The 23025-nt window shown below is 44.0% G+C and overlaps 1 protein-coding gene across 1 annotated transcript in view; it reads right to left on the reverse strand.

The window, feature by feature from the left end:
• The window catches only part of LOC138546965 (sterol carrier protein 2-like), a 757362-nt gene that overhangs the window by 508521 nt on the left and 225816 nt on the right, over window positions 1-23025 (reverse strand). Inside the window, exon 7 of the mRNA XM_069642177.1 lies at window positions 3827-3890. Within this exon, the coding sequence (XP_069498278.1) occupies window positions 3827-3890 (64 nt within the window). The remainder of the gene's footprint in view (window positions 1-3826; window positions 3891-23025) is intronic.

Raw genomic sequence — 23025 nt, forward strand, 5'->3', positions numbered from 1 at the left:
GCCGATGCCTCGGGGCGCACCCTAGTAGTTTTGAGGGAAGCCGATAAAGAGGCCTCGGAGCGAGCTCCGGTGCCCCACGATTTAATAGAACTAAGTCTACGAGCAGCCCCCACAGGAGGGGGCTCGGAGTGTACTCCGGTGTCCACAGGCCCCTTACGGAGACCCTCAGAGAAAATTCTGGTACAACTTTTAGGCCCAGAAGGCACCTCGGGGCAAGCCCCGGACCGGGAAGACTCCTAAAAAGAAAAGAACTCAGCGGGCGTTTCTTCTATGAACGTAAGAAAATGCAATGTGGGAGCGCGTTGGAACACCTCCTCCCACCGCTCCAATCGATGTTGAAGCGCCCGGACTGAAAGGGAATCACAGTAGAAACAGGAGTCCCAACGGTGATCCGGACCCAAACACTCAAAAAAGAGGATGGGGATCCGCCCTCGCGAAGCGCTGCTGACACGAGGAACAATTCGGAAAGTCTAGCTTAAACGGCATAGACAGACTACTATGCGATCGCTAGCGAGAGCCTGAGAGGAGGAAAAAAGGGAAGAAATTCTTCCGCAGATGCAAGATGCGTCCAGTCCCGAATGAGCAGAGAAAAGGACTGATGGGCGATGTGCGGGGCGGAGCTGAGATGGGCGGGTTTACGGCTGCGAGCGGTACCCCGCGTAGAAAGAGAGGAGGGACAAAACATTTTTTTGCAAAGATTTTTTATGCTTTACAAAGTGCTCCGGTCCCGTCCCACAGGACGGAGGAATGTCCCATAAGTATGGAGGAAAGGGGACGGGACATAGGAGTATGCATTTCACGTTATACAGAAATGCTACCTTCCCATTGTTTGGGTATTTCAGTTGCAACAAATAACTTCTACTCACTTTAATTATGACGCAAATGAAAAGGGAACTGAATACTGTTGCCAGCTACACTTGCACAATGGGTTAGAACGCTGTTCTTCACTCACCGGCTTCTCTGGCACTTGCTCAGCAGGTCGCACTGCTCCCATGCTTTCTGCCACAACTTCTACTGCTTCTAGCTTGCTATGGACCCACATCCTTCTTGAGTAAAAGTGTCTCTGGTCAGCCGCACATTGAGACCACGGCTTGACTACTGCTTCTTGCCTCGGTCTCCTGCAGGTCTGCTGCTCGGCAATCATGTCAATCAGACTCACATGGGGAAAGACTCCTGCACGCCTTCTGCTGCACAGCCTCTGCACTTCAAATTTTGAGGGAACAAGACTCTCTCAGAACCTTCAGGTGAAATGTGCCGTTTCCACTTTCTGGCTTCCCTCTTGTTATCCCACTTCTGCTTGGTTTGCCAGCCTAGTGCCTTCTTCCCTTTGCCACTACTGCCACAGCTCATATTCCAGTCACTGTTCCAGCTACTTTCTCTAGTTGCTGCACCTGAAGGGGCCTTTTATGCCTCCCAGGTTACTTCAGGTTTGGGCTGCCTGATGTGTGCAACTGCATGCCTCTTCAGCCCTCTTCTTCCTCCCAGTACTTCTGGGATTCTGGGACTTCTAGTCCCCTTCTACTACATTTTTTCTTCTAGCATTTGAGTTCATTTTAAGGGTAGATTTATTTTCCCTGAACTCATTTAACGATAGACTGTTAGAACAGTCAGGGTCTTGGGTGCTGCTATAAATGCTAATAGAGGAAGTTAATTTATTTAAGACAGCATTTCCGTACACCTTAACATTATACCCTGGGGAGTAAAATGGGTGTTTAGTTTGGGATACTTTGAAAGATTCTTCAGTTCTTAAGATTTGCTCTGATTTAACAGAGTGTGTACTCTGGGTCACAGGTCTTACATGAGAATCAGGGACATTATAATGGCAATATACCATTATCTGTTTTTGCAACCCAGAAAGGTATTCCTTTCAAAGGACAAATACTGTCTCTAATCCCACAGGATCTTTTCACCACCCTGGGCCGGTGTCCGCTCATTTGCTCGAAAAAAAAAGATCGAATGACCATTTGGTCGAAACCAAATGGTCGAATTTTTTTTATTTATTTATATATTTTTTTCGTTTTGTTTGGTTAAAAAAAAAATTAATATATAAAAAGGGGGGTTGCGGGGGGAACCCCCCCCCAAAAAAAATGTAAAAAAAAATAAATAAAAACAAAATTCGACCATTTGGATTTCGACCATTTGGTGTCGACCAAATGACTGGTAACCCACTGGGCCCCGTCTTCTCTCAGGTGATCAAACTGCAGTACATAATCCCCCAGAAAGTTAGGATCAAGAAGTGTCTGCCTTTCCCTGGCCAGCTGGGAGGAGACTTAAGGCTGGGTTTCAGTGCGGGATCCATAGGATTCTTCACAGGTGTGACTGACACACATCTCTGAACAAGTAGTGAGGATATGCAAAACGGCTACAGAGGAGACTGGCTGGGAGGGAGTGGTGACCCTAAAAGCCCCATTATAGTATAAACGGGACATGCCAGAGCTGATGAAATTGGCCTATGCGAATCAGTGGCAGAGGAAAAATATAAGGATGGTGGGCCGATGTGCTGGTGGAGGGCCAGATAAGGACGTTCCAGGAATTGAAGCAGAACAGGATGGGTACCACTACATCCAATTCCAACACGCCATGTGGGCACATTTCTGAGGGAATTAGGACTCAGTAGAAGGGGATCAGTCCCTGGTGGAAGGCAATACACACATAGAACTCCTAACTAAGAAGGCAATCTCAACCGTATATCAGACTCTCTTAAGTTTCACAGCGAGGCTATTGACGAACCTCACATGGAGGTGGGATACGGATGTGGAAGCGGAGGAGTGTCAGGAAGCCGTAATGGCCCCGATGGAAGCAGCTATTCCGGCCCACTTCAAACTTATTCAACTAATAATTCTGTACAGAACTTATTACACCAGGGAATTACTGTTTAGGTGCGGCCGGGGCGGTTGACACTAACGGTCTACGGTGTGGTTTCATAGCAGGGCTGGTTTATCATATATGATATGGAAGTTCTGGAAGATGGAACGCTTCTGGAGTGTGTGCTGCGTAGGGTGTCTCACCACCGATCCCAACTGATCCGAAATGTATGTTATTGGGAGTAGGAGGTGAGATGGCATATATTTGCGATATGAAGAGCTGTTTAGCTGTACCTTCTCTGCCTATGCCCCAAGACTATGGAACTTCCTCCCCGTCAGCATCAGACTCACGCTCCTACAATTCAGAAAAGAACTCAAGACCCACTGCTTCAAGGAGTCTGTCCTCTTCAACACCTAGACCATCACGTGACTTTCTGCGCCACCCTGTACAGCTGTACCGCTCCTCTATCCTACCCCCGCTATATATCTGTTCCGTTACCTCTAAAAAGTGCTCCATTATCCCTGTTGTATACCTCTGTAAAGTGCTCTGTTGCTTCTTGAAAATAGGTCCGCGCTCAATAAATTCCATAAATGATCATTTCTAACGCTCGGATTGTGGCAAAAAGAAATATTACTGTGTTATGGGTAGCACTGGAGATGCTCAGGTTATCTAAATGGGTGTTAGACATGGATAATTGCATGGTGGTAAAGGTAAGGAAATACAGGTGAAGGAGGTGCCCTCATAAATTCAGTAAGATCTGGGACAAAAGTTTTTGTGTGACCAGGATAAAGCTGACAGGTAAAGGACGGCTCCCCACTGCGATGTTAGGATTTTCCTTTTTTTTCTACTCATTAGGGAGGCAATGGAGGAACATTTGATTTGTTGATCCTGAATGAGAACACGTATGCAACGTAGGGTGTACACCCGGATGATGTGTAGTGGTTATTGTTTATTATGTGTCATTGGAAAAGGAAAACGAATAAAAAGAGCTATGAAAAAAAAAGAAACTGCTGGTACTCACGGGTTGTTCGTTGAATGCTTGTGGTTCTTCCATGCTATTTTAGCAAAGTGTTCAGGCTTTGTACCTAGAGTATAAGCAGATGAAATATCAATTGAAAAATGTAACTAATTGTTAATTATACACTACACATCTTCATAAAAAACATGCTTCAAACATGATTTCACTGTGCTGGATGAAATTGCGCCTATAGGATGCATTGATGCTCATCTAAACAGCAAACTGTACATTATTAAGTAACAGCATAGCCATTTTAAGGCGGGAAAGGTGATGCGTAAAAACATCTGTAGATGGGCTCACTGTCCTTTGCCAATTATCACCATCATAATGTGCTGTCTTGTCACCATTTCTGCTCACAAATATATCACAATTCATTTTATGTTTCAGCAAACACCAAGTCGGTTTCCTAGTATTGGAGACCGATTATGTTCTTACAATGATGACTTATGGTAATTTAGGACGTAAATAGAAACCCTTAGCACTTAGAGTCAAAATACATCAACAAACAAAGTCTTTAGTTGTGAACCACCCTTTCGCTAATCCACATTTAAACAAGTGTTCACATTATAGGTCACAGTCCATTGGATATAAAACTGGCCAAAATGTTTAGTTGTTTGTGTTAACGAATTGATGCACAACTATCATTTGAACATTCCCGGTGCTTTGGCAGAACGTACCATCGAGGTCTGATAGGAAATCCCAAGAGGTATAACAACAGTTTTGGGGATAACTCATTAACATAGGAAATGTTTGAGAGAGCCTTGCTGAACACACAGAGAGCACTTAGTGGTCACACTCACAGATATCAGCTATTTCCATTTCACCTCACTTAGATTGCGGGAAGTGGACCCTATCTAGGTGTTTTAACTACCACCAATATCTGGTTCACATAATGAACAGGAACCCTGTTCCCAACACAGTGTATTCAAAAGTGAAGAATCCAAGAAAAATTTAAATAAGCATGCTATCTCCATTACGTTTGCTCTTTCAACCAAAAGGAGACTGGTCTTGTGATCCACTCAAGTTTGAAAACACCCTATTGGAAGGGTCATGATAATTCTACCGATTGTTAATGAAATGGATCAATACCAAAACGAGGAGCACTGACGACGACCCTCTACCCAAGCGCAATTACACTATTGAAGATCTACTACAACACAGTACAAAGTGACAATCGTGTGGATTGCATTAGGAGCTGAAAAACCAAACGCACGAAAGACTAATGGAGCCAATGAGAACTGACAAAGATGAACAAAGCAGCCAAATATGGACTCATGCTCAACTGACGCACCAATCTTCTGTAAACAGCCTCATACTGGGTTTTTATATGCAGATCAATTCAGTTTTGACCCTTGGGAAAATTCTAGACAATGCTTTTTACCAGAATCGCAATCTGTTACTGAATGCATGGAAAACCTCTAATAAATATCAGCCTGCAAATGCTATGTATCCAATGTCCAAGCTTTAATGTAGGTTTATTGAATTGTTTCATTTTTCATTTAATTTATTCCTTTCAACTGCACCAATTTAGCACTGACCCAGTGTCACTAGTATAAATGTGTTGCCTTAGATTACATTAGACCGCCACACGCCAAGAAGGCCGAGTCTTTTGCAACGTTCATACAGGGAAGTGTTCCTGCATCATGTGTCATGGCCAGCTAAGGCAGCCATCACGCCCATCACTGGCAAGTCCCTTCTATAAACACAGGGAACGCCGCCTTTGGCAAATTCCAAAGGTGACCAGACACAGGAGTGGACCGAGGACATTTTTGTGACCCAGAAGCTAATTCAGGTAAGAAGAAAGATGCTGCCTACTCTCAATGTCAGACTCCTGGTTTTTAGAAATATAACATTCAGTTTGCACAAAAGAAGAGGGCACCTGGGATGGGCAGCAACGCTGCACATTCTTCAGCCCCGTTACCCAGACCTGCCGCTTGATTTTGGCGTTTAGTTTCTGTCACACTACGTTTAGTGAGCAAGATCTGGAGCACGCTGCACTTGGTGGAGCAGGACCGCAGGCACGACATTTGCCTCGAACGCCAGCCTGCCAGTTTACAATAACGCCAGGGGCTCTATAGGAAAGAGGGGAGAAATCCATCTCCGACTCAAGTCTGCAGGGTAAGTGAGACCTTGTACACGTGTTGACATCATTGTCACAAGAGGGAAGTAGAAGTCTCCCGCAGAGAGGACCCACCCTCAAGATCTGCAACTGGTTTGCACACAGGTCCCATGAGGAACAGGACCCCAGGACGCAGCAATGGCAGAGTAGTCACTACAGCGAACTAGGCTTTTGCAGGCGCTTAGTTCCTCATAAGAAACTGACAGGTACAACTAGAGCCAGTGGTTGGAAACTCCTAACGGCGCTGGGTGCATAACATGTAGATCGAGTCAGAGTACATTTTTCATAGATGACATAAGCGTATGGAACCTGGTGATGGTGAAGCCCTGCCCAAACAGGGTCTGGGGCCGGTGGTTGATGGCATGCATGCACCGGTGGAGTGCATTGGTGGGACAGGAGGAATGCATGGAGACAATGGCAAAGTGTGCACATTGGGGCACATTCTATTAAGGACACATCATGCAAAACCACACTTGTATGTGGTAGACACTAGAGTTGGACATCACGGCAAGCATTTTAGGGGGAGAGGTTATTTCCCTTCCTGTATGTCCCTTTTTTGTCTTTCATTAGTGATTTGCTTTTGTTGCATTTAAGTTTGTTTCCTTTCTGACAGAACCAAATTTTGAAGGAAATTGTGTATGACAGCCCTGTTGAAGGCGTAAATCTTCAATGGAAAGCAATCGACCGAGCCGAAACTTGAGTTGGTGAAGCGTTTAGCTTGTTTTTCTATTAGTACCAATAAGGTTGGACTTTGGTTCCCAACTAATGCAATGTGCATCGGGGATAGTGAATTGTGGAGCATTTAACTATTGGTCAAAACAAGCAAATGTCAGCCAGGAGTTATTACTGTGCTCATTGTTTGTTGATTTAGAGGGTTTAGGCTCTTGTTGACGTGAGTGTGTGATTGAAGAGAGGATGAGGTATGCAAGCTTTTGGTGTTAGAATGTAGATTTGCAATTGAAACATCTGTATTAAGATATATGTGTTCATGACCTTTTGAATTTTCTCTACTTCCTTAATATTATTCGTGTTATTTAACATTGGTGTATAATAGAAGACTTTGTGCAGCTGGCTTCATTCATGGTACACTGATTACTTTAGTGTTACAAAAATGAACGTTTTTTTCTAGCGATTTAATCAAAGAAATGTTTCACAAGGATCATTGATTTTGTTTATTATGTATCCAATGTTAATCATGTAATACAGTCTGCACATGAAGCCATTTTAATTTAACCTAAAAATGGTTAGTGTCACAGGATACTTTAGAGCAGTCGGATTTTCAAACATGAACCAACAGTTATTTGTAAACCTTCACCAGTCTTTTACCAATTTAAATCATTCTGAATTCTGGTCTTGGGAACTGAGTGAAGATCTTAATAGAGTTATCAATTTTAATTAAAAAGAAAATCACTAGGATGTTAAGTAAATATAACTTGAAAAGAATAGAATGATAAGAGTTTATTTCAGTGTAGTGGTCTTTGTATGTGACGCACAGTTTACTATTCTTCTGCTACCAAGGTTGCCCAAAGTGGGGACACCTATTGCCTTGTCCAGAGTAGAGGCGAGAAGCTTTGTTAGGGACAGAGGTGGTGCAGCATCTTTTAGAGTGAATCTCTCTCCATGGCAGCCTCATAAAGCCGTGCTAGGTTATTCATAGCGATTCTGGCTCAGACATGGACAAACGGTTGTCGCATGCGTGGGCAAATAGTGCACCTACACGGGTGCTTCCTGTTGACAGAACATGTTTTCTAGACAGGAAATTGAAATAAAATGTGTGAAAGCAGCAAGGCAATCTGCGTAGAATTGGCCAGAACGTCAACCATATTTTTTTGCTGCCAACTTGGCAATCGGGTCAAATGCTTTTTGATTATGTTTACCAAGTGGCCCGCTGCTTAGTATTTGAAACCTTTCTCGACCAATCTTTAAGGGATCTTTCTGCTTCTCTGTAGTAGCTTTTAGGATGATCAGGGTCTGATCTCCCATGGACATGGCGCAAATCCACTTGGGCTAGTGTTAAGCGCTAAAATGTTGGTGAGAGGGCTAATAAAGTGTACTCTATGGCAGGGAAAGTCACATTTGTTTGCAGAGTTTTTTGGTGGTGCTATAGGCTAATTTTGACAGTTAAGAAAACTCTCTCAATTGCCGACATGAAGTGGTTTCTGCTAGCCATTAACTTGCATTGAGTACAACTCAAAAAGACTGCTCTGAGCAAGACAAAGGACCTCATTATAACTTTGCCGGTGAAGAATTAACGTGCTGTAATTACAGTATACCAGCACATTTACAAACCGGCAAATTACAAGTTTCGGTGGGGCACCTGATTTAGCTCCAGCTAAAAGCTGGAGGTAAATCAGGCGCCTTACCCCAATGGGGTTCCATGGAATGGGGATTTACAACCATTGCCAGCACTCGTAATCTGGTGGTAATTCCTCCAGACTGGGTTCCGGTAGCTGTATTTCCGTTTGCCCATATCCTAGCGGTAAGGATATCAGCAAACATGGAAGTAGGCCCAAAGTGTCTTAAAAAAAAAGGAAGTAGTCAGCAAACACTCTTTCAAAGAGGATGCCAGCATCAGAGGTTTGTACCTTGCTCACAGGATTGGGTAATGCCGGTTTGCTTTTGGAAGGTCTGCATTGAAAGCAACAGAATTAAAAGGTACAAGGGATTGCTATTATATGCAGAAAAGGGCTAGGGCCTGTGCCAGCATTTTCGTGCCTTCTTTTTCAACTGCGGGTGCAAAAAACTTTGCTGTGCAAGCCCAAAATTATGGCGTGAGCTGCAAAGATGCAGACATCCACGTCCTTCTCAATGCATAGGTTTTGTGGGGGACGCCAAAGTCTAAATCATCCAGTTAGGCATTTAATGTAGCACTAAAATAAAATGTAAAATCTGTGTCGGAGCACTCCCAAGGCTGAAAGAACAGAGGCACATTTAGAGAGTGATTTACCCAAGATGCCACAAAAAAGTGTTAACCTGGGAAGGCCACTATTACAATCATCATCTTGTGTCAACGCAGGCAACCAACCCAAATGAATCTCTTCATACATTTTTAAGGACCAGAAAGGATAAGCTAATAATCACATGGCTGATTAACAAAAATTCTTACTGTGCTTTTCCAAGCAACTTTGATTTGAAGATGTATAATTGGGTTTCATAATTCTCACACTAGAAACCATCAGAGGATCACATTACAAACTGGGCACCATGAGCTGAAAAATGCAATAAGAAAGTGATTCCTGCCAGGTTGTAGATTGTTTATAAGTACCGTATGTTCCTTGTTTGGTGTCTTGATTTTGAGCAGCAGCCATAATACAGTGACCCTAAAAGAGCAAGAAAACAAAAAGGAATGGCTTTCCGAAATATATATTTAATGGAATACATGTGGAAAGAACCAAGCCTTTGGCTTGTATTTTTACAGAACTGTCTTAAGGTCAGGCCTCTAACTCCGACGAGAAGGGTCCCTGCAGCCCAGGAAAGATAGCCTACCAGGAAAACTAGCCAGCTCCAAGCTTTCCGTAGGCAGCAACAGGTGGGAGCTGCAAAGACCCCCTTCTTTCTTTGGGCCATGCCCAAATCAAACTGATTTGACCTCAGACTCTAAAAGGAATGCCAGACCCGTAGCACCAATAAGAACATCCCGGGGAAGTTAAATGCTAGTCTAAGCTGGATTAGCTACAGTAACGGTGGCATGAACCAGAGTATCATCTATAGTGGTGCCAATGCAGACAGAATGCCCTGGAATAACATTTCCTGGAGTAACATTTAGCCCAAATATTAGTACAGCAGATAAGAGCCCTCGGGATTACATGTGCTGTGCTCGGGAGCCTACAGAAAGAAGATATTAGGCAGAATTATATGCAGTACCCTTTGGGAACACCACACACAATTAAGACTACAAGTGACAGTACAAGTTCACCTTTGGTACACGCCTGTACTACACAGTAAAGTGGTAGCGATGGCTGAGCAGCCAGACTTATCTCAAGAGTAAAGTGAGCAGTATCAATAGTTACCCAAAGGATAGCAATTACTAGGATTCAAACAAACACTGACTCAAGGTTTCTGAGTAAAAGAATACACATTTATTTACACATCAGTTGTATAACATTTCACTAAAGTAAAGCAGTTGAAAAATCACACTCTTAATACACTACACCACACCCAATAGATTCTGCACAAGTTAGGCTCAAAATGGAGTGCGAGCAAATTGGCACTCCAACAATTTAAAAGGGAGGGAAAGACAATGTCAGGCAGAAATTGAGTAACGCCAACAAGTAAGTAAGCAGGGCAATCTAGAAAAAGGAACTACAGTGAGGAAATCAGATTCAAACAGGGCCTGGCCCAAAGTCAATGGGTCAGAGTCTTTTGCTCAAGATCACACAGTTCGGGGTAGTTCGCGGTTAAGTCTTTGCCAAGAGTTCCGGACGAAGCTGGTCGGCAGAAAAGTTAGTTTAAAGAATGGAGAAGGACAAGCCCTCAGATTGGCAAAAGGTTTCATGCACTTTCACCGCGGCTGAACAAAACAAACAACTGGATTTGAACAGTACCTTAAATGAAGAAGAAGGCTGTAGCTGAGGCGGACGTTCCTGGCAGGTCCTGCAGGCTCACGGTTCCTGAAGAGACTGTCGGACTGACACGAAGTAGGAAGACTGCAGGGTCCTGCACTGCCCTGGAAGAAACCAGCAGCAGAGCAAAGCAATGAATAAAAGGTGTGCTCCTTAAAATGCAAGCAGGGTCCGTTCTTCCTGGCTATCCGGTTTACTGTAGCTCTGTACAGCAAATTCGACCACAGAAGGGAGCCTTGCTTGGCGTTTGGGTGAACTGGTTGGTCCCACCAGCTCAAGGGGAGAAGATTCCTTGCAGATGTTCCCTGTCGGAGTATGAAGATTCGGACCTGCAGCAGGTTTTCACCGGGCGGTTCAGTCATTGTAGGGGTCCTCTTCCATCAGCTCCTCTTCGGTTCTCTCGTTCCAGTGGCGACTCTGTCTTTCCAGCCCCAGAGACCTGCTTTTTATGCAGTTTTCCCCCATTCACGCAGCCTGGCTGTCAATCACACAGCAGGGTGGCTGTCCCTCCGGGACAGTCACCACAGCCATTCAGATCAGAGTGCGACATGGATCTCCAAGGAGACCCTGTGCAGGGAGTCCTAATCCCCTCCCTCACATCCTGTCCCCACCAGACATACAGGTGCCTATGGAGGGCTTCTGTGTACAAGCCCGCGAAAGGGCGGCAAACAAAGGAACCAAACCTGGTTTGGCACACAGCGTAAAATACGAGAAATACTTTTACAAAAAGAAATTGCGAATAAACCCAGCCGAACCGTATAAAAACATATATGGTCTAGCGGGTTTAAGTTCGAGGCTACCAAGATAGCCTAAAATAATACCAGGGTTATTTAAGATAACCGCAGTAGGAAAAATAGGGTAGTTACCACTTCCACCAGCCAGACAAAAAGGGATAAGTATTAACCCTTTCCAAAACTCTATTTAAGATAGTTTATACTGGGTCTGCAAGTTTTAAAAGAGACTAATAAAGTCAATGGAAACTTTACATGTTTTCTGGGAGACAGTAGTCAGTCCCAGGAAATGGAGTCGGAGTTGGGAAGTCTAAAAGACAACCCTATGTTACTGCACTGAGGGTGCTGTCTAACACACAGTAAAAAGATTGGAGTAGGTGGGCTCCACAGTCTATGAACACAAAAATGTTTAACACACACAGCAAAACACATGTAAGAGTGGGAAAAAAAGGCTCACACTCTTACCAGGTGAAAAAAATAAATCCTAGAGAATTCTACCTAACAGAAGAACAGCCAGATCTTTCCATCAGAAAAGGACGTCAGAAAAGGTGAACCAATTAGACAGAGTTGTACTAGGGTCAGTGAGACTGCCAGCAGCGCAAACTCGAGCAGGGTATGCGTAAGAAAGGCAGGAATTCTCCCTGACTTGAAAATGGCCACCCAGCCTTTGAAAATGGCCACCATTCTTTAAAAACCTCAGGAGACAGAACAAGGGAGCCATTTATGAAGGACACAGCAGAGAAAGAATTGCACAGTTCCATCCAAACACAGGTTACATCTAGCCAGTAGAGACCCAGAGAGAATACAGCAAGTAGCCTATAAAAGTAAGAAAAACCGGGAGACTACGTGAGGAGTTGGAAGTGCACAGAGCAAGACGAGGTGTGCATAACTGCAGAGGGACAGCGCTGGGAGAGACCACATAGACTAGCTGAGAGTGTCCAGGCAGAAACCACAAAGATCAGCCTGGTGTCTCATTCTGCCAAGTGTCTGGTGACCCTGCATTAAGGAACAGGAAATGTCTTCAGGTGGATAAAGAATCAGACTAGGACTTGCGGCTTCATCTCAAAAGGAGGGCTGAAAAGAGTTATGCCGTTTCTTTTTATTTGCACTGGGTTATATGCATAAAAACCTTTACAAACATTTTCTGCACGTAAAATTCGATGATTTCACAAATTTGAAGTTTTGAGCGTGAACAGAGTTAAGAAGTACAATTTACTTGCTCGGTCCAAGTGTAAAATATGAAAAAAGTGTGCAATGTGACCGATTTATGTGCAAAACTAGCAGATGTGCAAAGTATGCTATACAATTTCTTTGAAAGTGCAACAGCCGTTAAGATTGCATAGCTGCTACAGATGACGTTATTCATTCATAAAATCTATTAGTACCATTGTTCATGTTAAAAATACAGCATTGATTCAACGAAAACTACGACATATACGAGAATGCAAATAAAATTCATTCCGTTGATCTAAAAAGCAACAAATGTCCATGAGTGAAGATTTATACATGAGTTACATCAGTGTCTAGGTAAGACAATACACTCACAATATGACGTTTTTTGATGTAATATGTTGCTGGGATTGAAGAGAGTTTCATTAATCCTATACAATAGCTTGGTTAATGCTAATATTAAAGAGATGTTTTGCCCCCACATACATCGAGCCCACAATAATTCCCTGGCGAAGATAGTTAAACCAGTCTTGTGTTTACCGAGTAATATAGTTCTTGCATTTTCAAAGTGTGCACAATAGAGAACTAGATGTTCCAGCGTTTCTAACCCACTAGACCCTGAACAAAACCGGCATGAACCACTAAATGTTGTTCCATCGTTTTCCTGCCAATGATGTGTGCGCTCATATGTGGGAAATTGATCGAATTTGAAACGCAAAAATAAAGCACAAGCTTTGTCACATGGGAAGCACAGAATGCACGCTACTAGGGGTTATCTTTTTTTTGGGAAAACATGCATATTCTTTGTATGATTTATAGGTATTGTTATTTTCAATAGTGAGTAACCAATCAAATCCGTAGTGCTTCTTTTTGACAAGGGGCAAGCCGAGCCCAAGATCTTAAGTGCCAACATTGATTCAGGTACTTTGGCGGAGCTGTTACATTTTGATCTCAGTAGGCGGGACGTTAGGCTGCTTGGGGAGGGGGACAGGGCGGGCAAACTGTTGGCTTGGTTGATTACGAGGGAAAACCCATGTCGGGTAATAACCCAGCTAAGGTCAAGTACGGGGGAGATAGTTGGGACTCAGAAAGAGATTAATGACATCTTTGCAGCATTCTACAGGGAACTGTATACAAGGGAGGGTGGATATGTAGATGCCGATGTGGAGGACCTCATGGAATCGCTGCAGTTACCAAAGCTGGGGGAAGACCTACGGGAGGAATTGGAAGCCCCAATAGAGGAGGGGGACATTCATTGGGCTATCCGTACGATGAGAAGAGGTACAGCGCCGGGTAGTGATGGGCTCCCAGTGGAGTTTTATTCAATGTTTGCTGACATACTGGTCCCGCAACTGAAAAGAGTTTATGAAGAGGCTTTCCAGAAGGGTTGCCTTCTGGAGTCAATGAGGGAAGGGGTGATAACGGTGATTTTGAAAGAGGGCAAGGACCTGAGGGATTGTGCGGCATATCGGCCCATTTCTTTATTGAATCCTGGCAGCTAGGCAAGCGATGGTAGCGGCAAGATTGGTCCATCCAGACCAGTGTGGGTTCATTGGGGGCAGGAGCACATTGGGCAATATCTCTCGATTGCACCACTTCATGGATTCCGTGAAATTCCAGCGGCGTGCAATGGCGATAGCCTCATTTGATGCTATGAAGGCGTTCGATTGTTTAGAAAGGAAATGGCTTTTTCGAGTGCTGCAGGGATATGGGGAGAAGATCCATAGGTGGTTGGCCCTGTTGTATAAAAAAATGTGGGCGATGGTGAGGACTAATAATTGGGTGTCTGGGATGTGGGAATTGGAAAGGGGGACAAGGCAGGGGTGTGCGGCCTCCCCAATTTTGTTCGCCCTGGCCCCGGAACCATTGGCGGTGTTCCTGCGGCAGGAGATGAGGGAGGCGGGAATCGAAGTGGGAGGGTAAACGCGTAGTGTCCCTCTACGCGGACGATCTGTTGTTGTATGTGGTGGACCCTGAGGTTTACCTCCCAGAGCTGTTAGAAATATTGCAGAACTTCAGAAAGATGTCAGGTTTCCGAATTAATCTGGGGAAATCGGTTGTCTTTCCGTTAGGGGGTTTGCGGGATCGCCCGTTGGTAGAGCTGCCGGAGTTGGGGATAAAGTGGGAAACGGAGTCATTTCAGTATCTGGGGATACGGGTGTTTCATGAGGTTGAAGAAACGTTTGTGCACAACACGGGGAGGGCACTGTCCAAAATAGGAGATTCCATTCAGCTGTGGAAAGTATTGCCCCTTTCGTTGATGGGTAGGTTGGCAATTTGTAAAATGGTGGTCCTGCCGCGGCTGCTTTACTTCTTCACTAACATCCCGTATGTGGCAAATAAAATATTCTTTAAAATGCTAGATGCCAAGATTAGGGAGCTATTGTGGGGTGTGGGGAGAAGGAGGGTGTCCCTGGAAGTTTTGCGAAGAACTAGAGAGGAAGGGGGATTGGGCCTCCCGTATTATGAGCGGTATTTTGTGGTGGCACAACTGCAGTCGATGCTGGTGTGGGATCAACTGGGGGGAGGCCCTCAAGGTTTCGGTAGGGACCCTGCCGCCGAATACTAGACTGGTAGAATTACTGTGGCTCCCAGTAGGTGAAATGGGAATAACTGTAGTGTTAAAGACGGTGAGAGACATGGAGGATCAGACGCTTCGTCAGGTGATTGGGAGAATGGGGATACAGAGGCTTAGGGAGAAGGGTTGTGAAACAGTGGGGGATTTTTTGAAGGCTGGAGGATGCTCACCTACAGGGAATGGTGCCAGAAGATTGACTTACCACAGGGGTTCTTCCTGGTGTATGTGGTTTAGAGAATGGCGGATCTATGGGAAGGAATTCCTGCAGAGCCGGAGCCGTGTCCGGTGCTCCAAGTGTTACTAGATCGGACGGGGGTAAGGCGCGTATTGCACAGATTTACAAGGCGCTTCGAGAGGGGAAAGCAGAGGGGGTACTAAAGGTCAAGGGGAGATGTGAGGTGGACATGGGACGCCCAATACCTGATAAAGAATGGGCGCAGGTATGGGAAGTGGTTCGGAAGACATCCAGAAACACCCGCTTTCAGTTGGTACAATTTAATATTTTACATAGGGTATACGTTACCGCAGTGATGCTCAAGGGAATGAACGGGGATCTATCGGATGACTGTCCTAGATGTGGGTCGCCACAGGTAGGGTTTTGGCATATGGCATGGGAATGCGGGACAATAGTTGACTACTGGGATGAGGTTCTTAATGGAGTCAATGGGGCGTTGGGAACCAGCTGGGACAGTAGCCCGGAAATTTGCCTGTGGGTTAAGCTACCAGGGGGGAAAAGGCATAGACTACGGAACAGAATGGGCCGGTTTTTGCTCATACTAGCTAAGCGCCGAATGGCGATAGCGTGGAAATCCCTGCAGGGGCCAGCGGTTAACCAATGGCGGAAGGATGTGCGGAGGTGGGGGTTGGGGTAATTAACGGTGCTGCAGTATGCAGACTCAGAGGCGGAGCGAACTGAGGGAACGATTCACTGGGCCCAATTGTTAAACGACCTATCGAAAGACAATGATCTACGACCTCTGTGAAAGACTGTATGTAGGAATGAACAAGTAAGGAGGTCGAAAGCTAGAGGAGAATATGATGATGGGAGCTGTGGGTCGAGCCACCTAGTTCAGGTGTACTCATGGACATGGAAGAACTGCAGGCTGGGGCCGATGAAGGGAGTGGGAATCAAGAGAATTATCTGGACTCTGGAGGGAGGGGGGGTTCAGGGTGGTGGGAGGGGCTGGCGAACTGTTGAAATTGTTTGACGGGGAACTTGGAAGATGTTAAGGGAAGGAATATTGGGGTGTGGGGGTTGACGGAGGGAGGCGGGAGGGAGGGTGTTCTAGGGTTGTTATGATAAAATGCCAATAAAGAATGTTTAAAAAAACATTGATTCAGGTGAGAAGATGTTTCATCTTCCTTTCAAATTTGACCAATGATGGTAGGTTAGACTCCTTGAGCATCTCGCTCAAGTCCTGATACAGTGAATTCCGTAGCGGATAAAGTATTTTTGCATAATTGGATAGTTTGCGCCATTGGAATTTAGCAGATAGAGAGATCAACCCTACTTTGTGGCGTAAAATAGAATTTGGTAATGCCGGGGCTAAATCCAAAGTCTGCTTCCATATCAGCCCTTGAATCCTGTCAAGAATATGGTCCAAATCTAATAAGAAAATATCTAGCCCATGCAGCAGAATGGGTTCCACTTTTAAAGTATAAAAGTCAATAACAGGGATCAATGAAAATTAACTGTGCTTCGTAAATACAATCTTATTTTGAGATAACAGCGGTCTCATCTTCTGATTTACGTTACAGGTCAACATGCTAAGAGAATTAATGTCAGATATGGTATAGCCAAGATAGTGTAGAGCGTATGTACGTTCAATTTCTGTGCCTATCATTGACCATTTGAAGGTTCTAACTCTCCATTTATGAAAATGATAATTCTGGACTTTGAAGGATTAGCATGTAAATTGTGTTTAGAAGCATATTCAGAAAATAAGTTCAGCTTACTTTGGAGACCAAAAGGGGCCTTTGTGCTAACAAAATAAGGTCACCGGCAAACCCCAATCCAGTGCAGACGGAGGTTGCTAAGCCTTATTGCAAACATGCTGTCCCCATTCCAGATGTGTACCAGATCACATAGGTACAAGTTGAACAACGTCGATGCAAGATTGCATCCCTGCTTGATCCCTGTCAAAGTTTGGAATTGGTGGGGTGAGGGCTCCTTCTTGGTTAATACGTATTTGTAAACTAGTGTCCTGATGTAACATCACTGTTATACAAACCAAGAAGGCAAGGATTCCAAGGCTAATCATTTTTTCCCACAGCAGCTTTCTGATCACACAATCAAAAGCCGCCATCATGTCCAACGCGACCATATAGATGGGTTTCTTAGACTTAGCCAAAATATGGGCAGAAATGGTGGCATTGAGGGAAGTTCCCATAAATTTGTGAAAGCCTACCTAGAATCTACACAAGATAGCATGTGAGCATATGTATTCTTCAAGATGTTTGAGGATAAGTATGGCGAAAACCTTGAAAGAGGCGTCCATTAGGGCAATTGGACGAAAGTTGGTGGGATCATTTGGGTCACCCTTCTTGTAAATGGGAATTATGACGGCTGTGAGCCACCAAACTAGTATTTGATTGGAGCGCAGAATGTAATCGAAATTGGTTTGTAGAATGGTGGCCCAGAAGTATGGATCTACCTTTAGTAAATAAGAGGGTATACCATCTGGTCCCGCATCTTTGGATAATGTAAGTTTGCCAATTGCCCATTGGACCTCTCCAATGGAAAACAAGCATTGCTCTAAAGATGTTAACTTAGACACATCAAACCGACATTTGATGTATTGTTGTGGTAGCTGGAATTTGTGTAATATAAAGGCATTCCACCGGTCAGCAGATATCGATGAGTTTAGATTGCCAGGTGCTCTAGACGTTACACCTCTCAATGCTACCCATATATTCTTGATGTTGCCTTTACACAAATTAGCAGTCATCTTCTGATTATCTGCTATGTGTAGCTGATATTTGAACGCTTTAAGTTTGTTTTTATAACTTTGGCATATATGATTTTTGAGACCTTTGTGCGCTAGACCTGGCAAGGTAAGCTTTTTGAGTTCCCTAAATTATGTGTTTTTGTCACGTTTCAGAAGAGCCACTTCCGCGTTGAAGGTGTGAGTTCGCCGTTGGTTAGATGCTTGATGTGCTATCGTATTCAGATGAAATTTAATAAACAGACGTGTTCCATTTCTCCATTTGTTGGGAGTTCATGCCAAAATATTTTAGTTCGGAAAAGCGATAAACGTCTTTACTGACCCTGTAAGTGAGTTCTCTACAAAGCTTTGGATTCCACTGTACGGAAATAGACTGCCTATCGATGTCAATTAGTACTAAACCTGTTTTCTTTTTGGTAGGATCGAAGGGATAAGTTCACCTTTAGTGTAATAGCCATGTGATCACCCCGTTTGAGATTGACGATTGGAATGTGATCAACAAGGCTAAGCAGTTTGGAGGAGGCAAAGAAGTAATCGATGTAAGAGCTCAGTAATCTCGTTTGCCAGGTGCAAGTGTGGTTGTTGTTCTCCATTTCAACAAGCTGCAGGTCCCAGTCTGCCAGATAGTCAACCCATCGCTGGCCTCGCTTCTGAGAAACAGACCGGTTTTTAGATGCAAATGCAGAAGTGGACGAATTTGAACAATTAAGACCGACAGAGTTGAAATCACCACCCAGGATGACATAATAGTCACGATTACGCACAAAAGCATCTTCTAGTAATGTGTCAGTTGCATGAAGAGGGAACGCATAGTAGTCCTCGCCGGATTCCAGTAAACACACATTATTAAGAAGACTAGGTTAGACAAGCCAAGATGACAAAATTTGATTGCAGGAATTCGTTTGAACTAGCAAAAAGGACGTTATCCGCCTTCATGTTATTGTCCACAAGAACTGCTAAACCACCCGCTGGTTTACCTGCTAGGCCACTAATGACTGGATTAGTGTAGGTGGTATAGCCGTTTATACAAAAAGGCTGTCATTTCATTGTCTCTTTTATAAGAACGACAGTGGGTTTTTTTACAAAGAGACAGAGAGCTCAGCCAAAAAAATAAGTTGGAAAAGCCGCAGCAGTTCCAGGATAGAATTTTAAAACCAACTTGGCTATGCTTGTGCTTTTGACTTGCTCATTGCTGAGAAGCTGGTAAAAAGTGGCTCGAGCCATGACCAGTCTTTGACTGTGCTTGCTATGGACGAAAGTTGCGCTAGTAAGTCTGCGTTAGGTTGAATGAGCGGTTGATCGCGCGGAACAGCGCCATTGTTGTCATCTGCCGGGGTTTCCCGAGTTTCTATGAATTCTTTGGCAGCTTGCTCAGTCCAATAGTTGAGGCAAGAGTCCCAGATGTACAAAGTCAGATTTGTGTTCCCACATCAGTTTCATGATTATGTGGGATTGAAAACCGCAAATCATGAGATTATTGTTGTGGGTGGACAATGTGATCAAGTCTATGTCCTCAGAGTTCAGAGTGTTCAATTGCGTACTTTGTTTAAAGGTTTTCAAAACAAACGTTTGATTTAGTCTACGCCTGCCATTAACTGCACGATCACGCGTCCATCCTATAATTTTAGGAATGTCAGTTGTAAGTTTAATGAGAGATGACTCATTCAAAGAAAAATTGCGGGGTTGGGATGAAAAACGAGCGTCCACCGCAGCACCAATCTCTTTGAAAGCATTAGAATCCGGGTGCTTGTTTATGGATGATGATTGAAGCAAGTTCCAGGCCATGGTTGAGTGTCAACACCCAAAGTAGATGTTGCTTTAATCAGTGATTTTACTATCATTTGATCAGATGGTAGGTTTGCACGGTTGTCTGCTGTCTTTAAAGGTGTGGGGAGGCCTACACTGGCACACCCCTGATCAGATGATTGATAATTGGACTTGTTTTACTTTGTCATTTTTCATTAAGAGATGGTGAGGAACTGTAATAGAGTCAATAGATTTAAATTCTCCTGACAAACCAAATAAATTATCACTGGATATGCTAGGAATCTTACGTGGTTGTGTCTGTGGGTGTTCAGCAACACCTGCTGGAGCTACTTTCTCTTTGAAATTATTCGAATTACGTTCTATGTTGAGAAGTGACTTGCATTCCTCATTTAGTTGGTTGAGGTCAAGGAGCTCATAGTCATTGGAAAGATTACAGATATTTTTTATGTTCGAGTTATGACCATTCATTTTATTTGTTGGTTGATTCTTGTTTTTTTTTTCCAGCAGCTCTTGCTTTTTCTTTCTGTTTGCTTTACGTTTCTGGGCTCTCGCTTCGGTGCGCTTCATTTTGCACGAAAAGAGGAAAAGACTAGGGTGGAATAATGGTGTAGTTGGTGGAAGACGGTACAGTAGTTTCAGGGACATAAACGCCTTCCTTTTAATTTTTTTCAATGTGACTGTTAGGGCCATCAGAAGGCCATGCCATAGTGGTCCCCATTTCGAGAGTAGATGGAGTACGCTCCTTGTCATCGTGATATGTCGAGCCTTGTCGTTAGTTCAATAACAGATAATGGCTGCTATTTTAACTGCATTAGAAGTAACTGCATTCAGTAAGGTAGTATTAAATACCTGCAAGTTGGATTCTTTGCATGCGGTGCAGTCTCCAACGACTTCTGCATATAATTTGTTTTGAGCTGCTTGTGGCAAAGGATTATTGAGTGTTTGCGTGGCTTTTGAGAGTTTGTCACTGATGATAAGACTTGGTTGTTGACTCGACTTAGCTGGCACTGTGGGTGCATCCAACATCGATGTCTTTTGCACATGAACATTTTTGTGTGCGTACATAAATCCTTCTAGTTTGTTTAATTTGCCAATTATTTCTGATACAGAAAGCTTTATATCCCGTATTTCGTGGTGTGTTAAATCATGTCCCTTGTCGAGAAGGTTAAGATTGCATCATAGGACCAGAAAAGTGAAGTTATCCAGTTCATTAAGGTAATGTGATTGCATACTTGTATTGTGCAGAGTGCACAAATTCACTTCAGAACTAAGTTGGTGCATCTATCTATAGGTGTCCAAATATGGATGTCGTCAAAATATTTACGTGACCGTATAAGATTACTGGACATTGGTTTACTTGTAAAAGAGGTAGGTGAACTAGCAGTGGGAAGATGAATTCCACTGGGATACACCTTGTGCGTGAATCCAGGTTGATTCTAAGTGTTACTATGGGGAAGATTGTGCAAGCACACCAATTCGACTTCAGAGGGCAAGAGTGAGGCCGTTGTATAGGGCCCACGCGACACTGATTCACTTGCCTCACTCCACCGTTAGGGCAGGGGCCAAAATGGTTATATCTGATATTTGGTTGTCAGATAGTTCGGAAGAGTGGTGCAGCGTAGAAACTTTCAAATTCATTACACTATAATATGATGCTGGGTTTGTGTTGTTAGAGCCATCAACTGCCACATGCAAAACGTGGTTAGTGGCCATCGTAAGACCCAAGGAGGAATGATGGGTCTGGGCAGTTACAAGTAGTTGTGAGACACCTATGCAGATGGGCAACTCCAATGAGTTGGGTTGTTGATTATGGGATAGTATTCCAGTAACCTCAGACCGTCCGTGCATTGGCAATTGTTGAAGTGGGTTTATTTCAACAGGGTCAATAGGTTCCTGGAACTGTGCTGAGTTGCACTTGTCCATTTGAGGGGAGATACGGGGCTCGTGGAGACGTTTTCCACCACGTAGTCCCTAACCAGGTTCAACAATTGAGACTACAATCTCAAAACACCCCAATTTTACAGGATACAGAAAACAAAAGGCAATGATTACTTTGTGGCAGTTTAACAACGTTTTAAATTATGCTCCCACACCACGATTAAAGGTGAAATACGTAGACGGTAACAACATACAAGGGCCGGCCCCTTCTAATTGATGTTTGTTATGGGCCAGGTTCAAACAACAATTTATGAACACACGCGTGCGTATTCAATCACCAAGCGTGTAAGTGATGTATACTTCAAATTCAATTGTTGACATCTAATACTAATGTTTAACAATGGTAAGTATAGACCGCATCTAGATGGTGATACAGCGATGCAGTGTAAGTAATTAACTTGTCCAAGCGGACACGAAAGACAAGAGACAATTGAAGTTATTCAGTGATACGTCACTTATGCGCCAACATCAATTGTGTTGAGCCCCTGCATCAGCACATTGCAGCTTTAGCAGCGACAGCACGGAATCGAGTTCAGCAGTGCACCAGAAGGGTAATAATACCAAAAGTGCCTCGGGCTACAAACCGAGATAAGAATAATGCCTTAAATTAGCTTTGTGGTAACTTGTCAGTATACATAAATCCATAAAGAGTGTAAACTGACCATAGGAGAGGACAGAATTGCCCTGCATGATGGTGCACGAGCAGGCAGGCAGCAAAGTTAGACAGCGCCCCCCAGGCTTAACAGGCACTTCTTCGAGCACTTCCTCTGGGCGCACGCACGTACCCTTATGTAGGAGTGGTGCTCAAGGAGGCGTGGCTTAGGGCTACAAACGTCTATGCTCCGCTCCTGACCAGTAGATGTTTCCCACTATGAAGACGGCGGAATGTGAAATAAAGAAATGAAACTAGCGAATGTTTCTGAAGAGTGGGAGGAATATGGAGAAATAAAGGTGAAACAGACGTAACAGGAGCAGCAGTTATGCCCCTTCATAATGCAGTCCAGGGCTAGAAACGTTACCCGGGTATAATCAGATTTGATAACTTTACAGATCCTGGGATGGCCACCAAATCTCTTAGGTGAGAAGAAAACCATAACACGTAGAGAACTCAAGCACTATATTGCCAGAACAGCAAAAATGTGACATGATCTTTCCTCCTATTGTGGATTACATTATCAGACATGGCTCTGTACCCCACTAAAGAGAAACTTCGGTAAACAAGCAGTTTGGGGCTAGATCCCTGGGATTGTTACCTGAATGAAGAGATAGCTGGGTGCTAGAACTGCAAAACTGAGTTTCGGCATAGAAGCTTCTGCCTATAAGCTACAGGGCGATATATCCCTGACACTTGTGGTAATCATAGTACCAGGGGGAAACCAGTATCCTCACAGC

Source organism: Ambystoma mexicanum, chromosome 1q (assembly GCF_040938575.1).
Source record: "Ambystoma mexicanum isolate Mex_15411 chromosome 1q, UKY_AmexF1_1, whole genome shotgun sequence".
NCBI lineage: Eukaryota > Metazoa > Chordata > Amphibia > Caudata > Ambystomatidae > Ambystoma > Ambystoma mexicanum.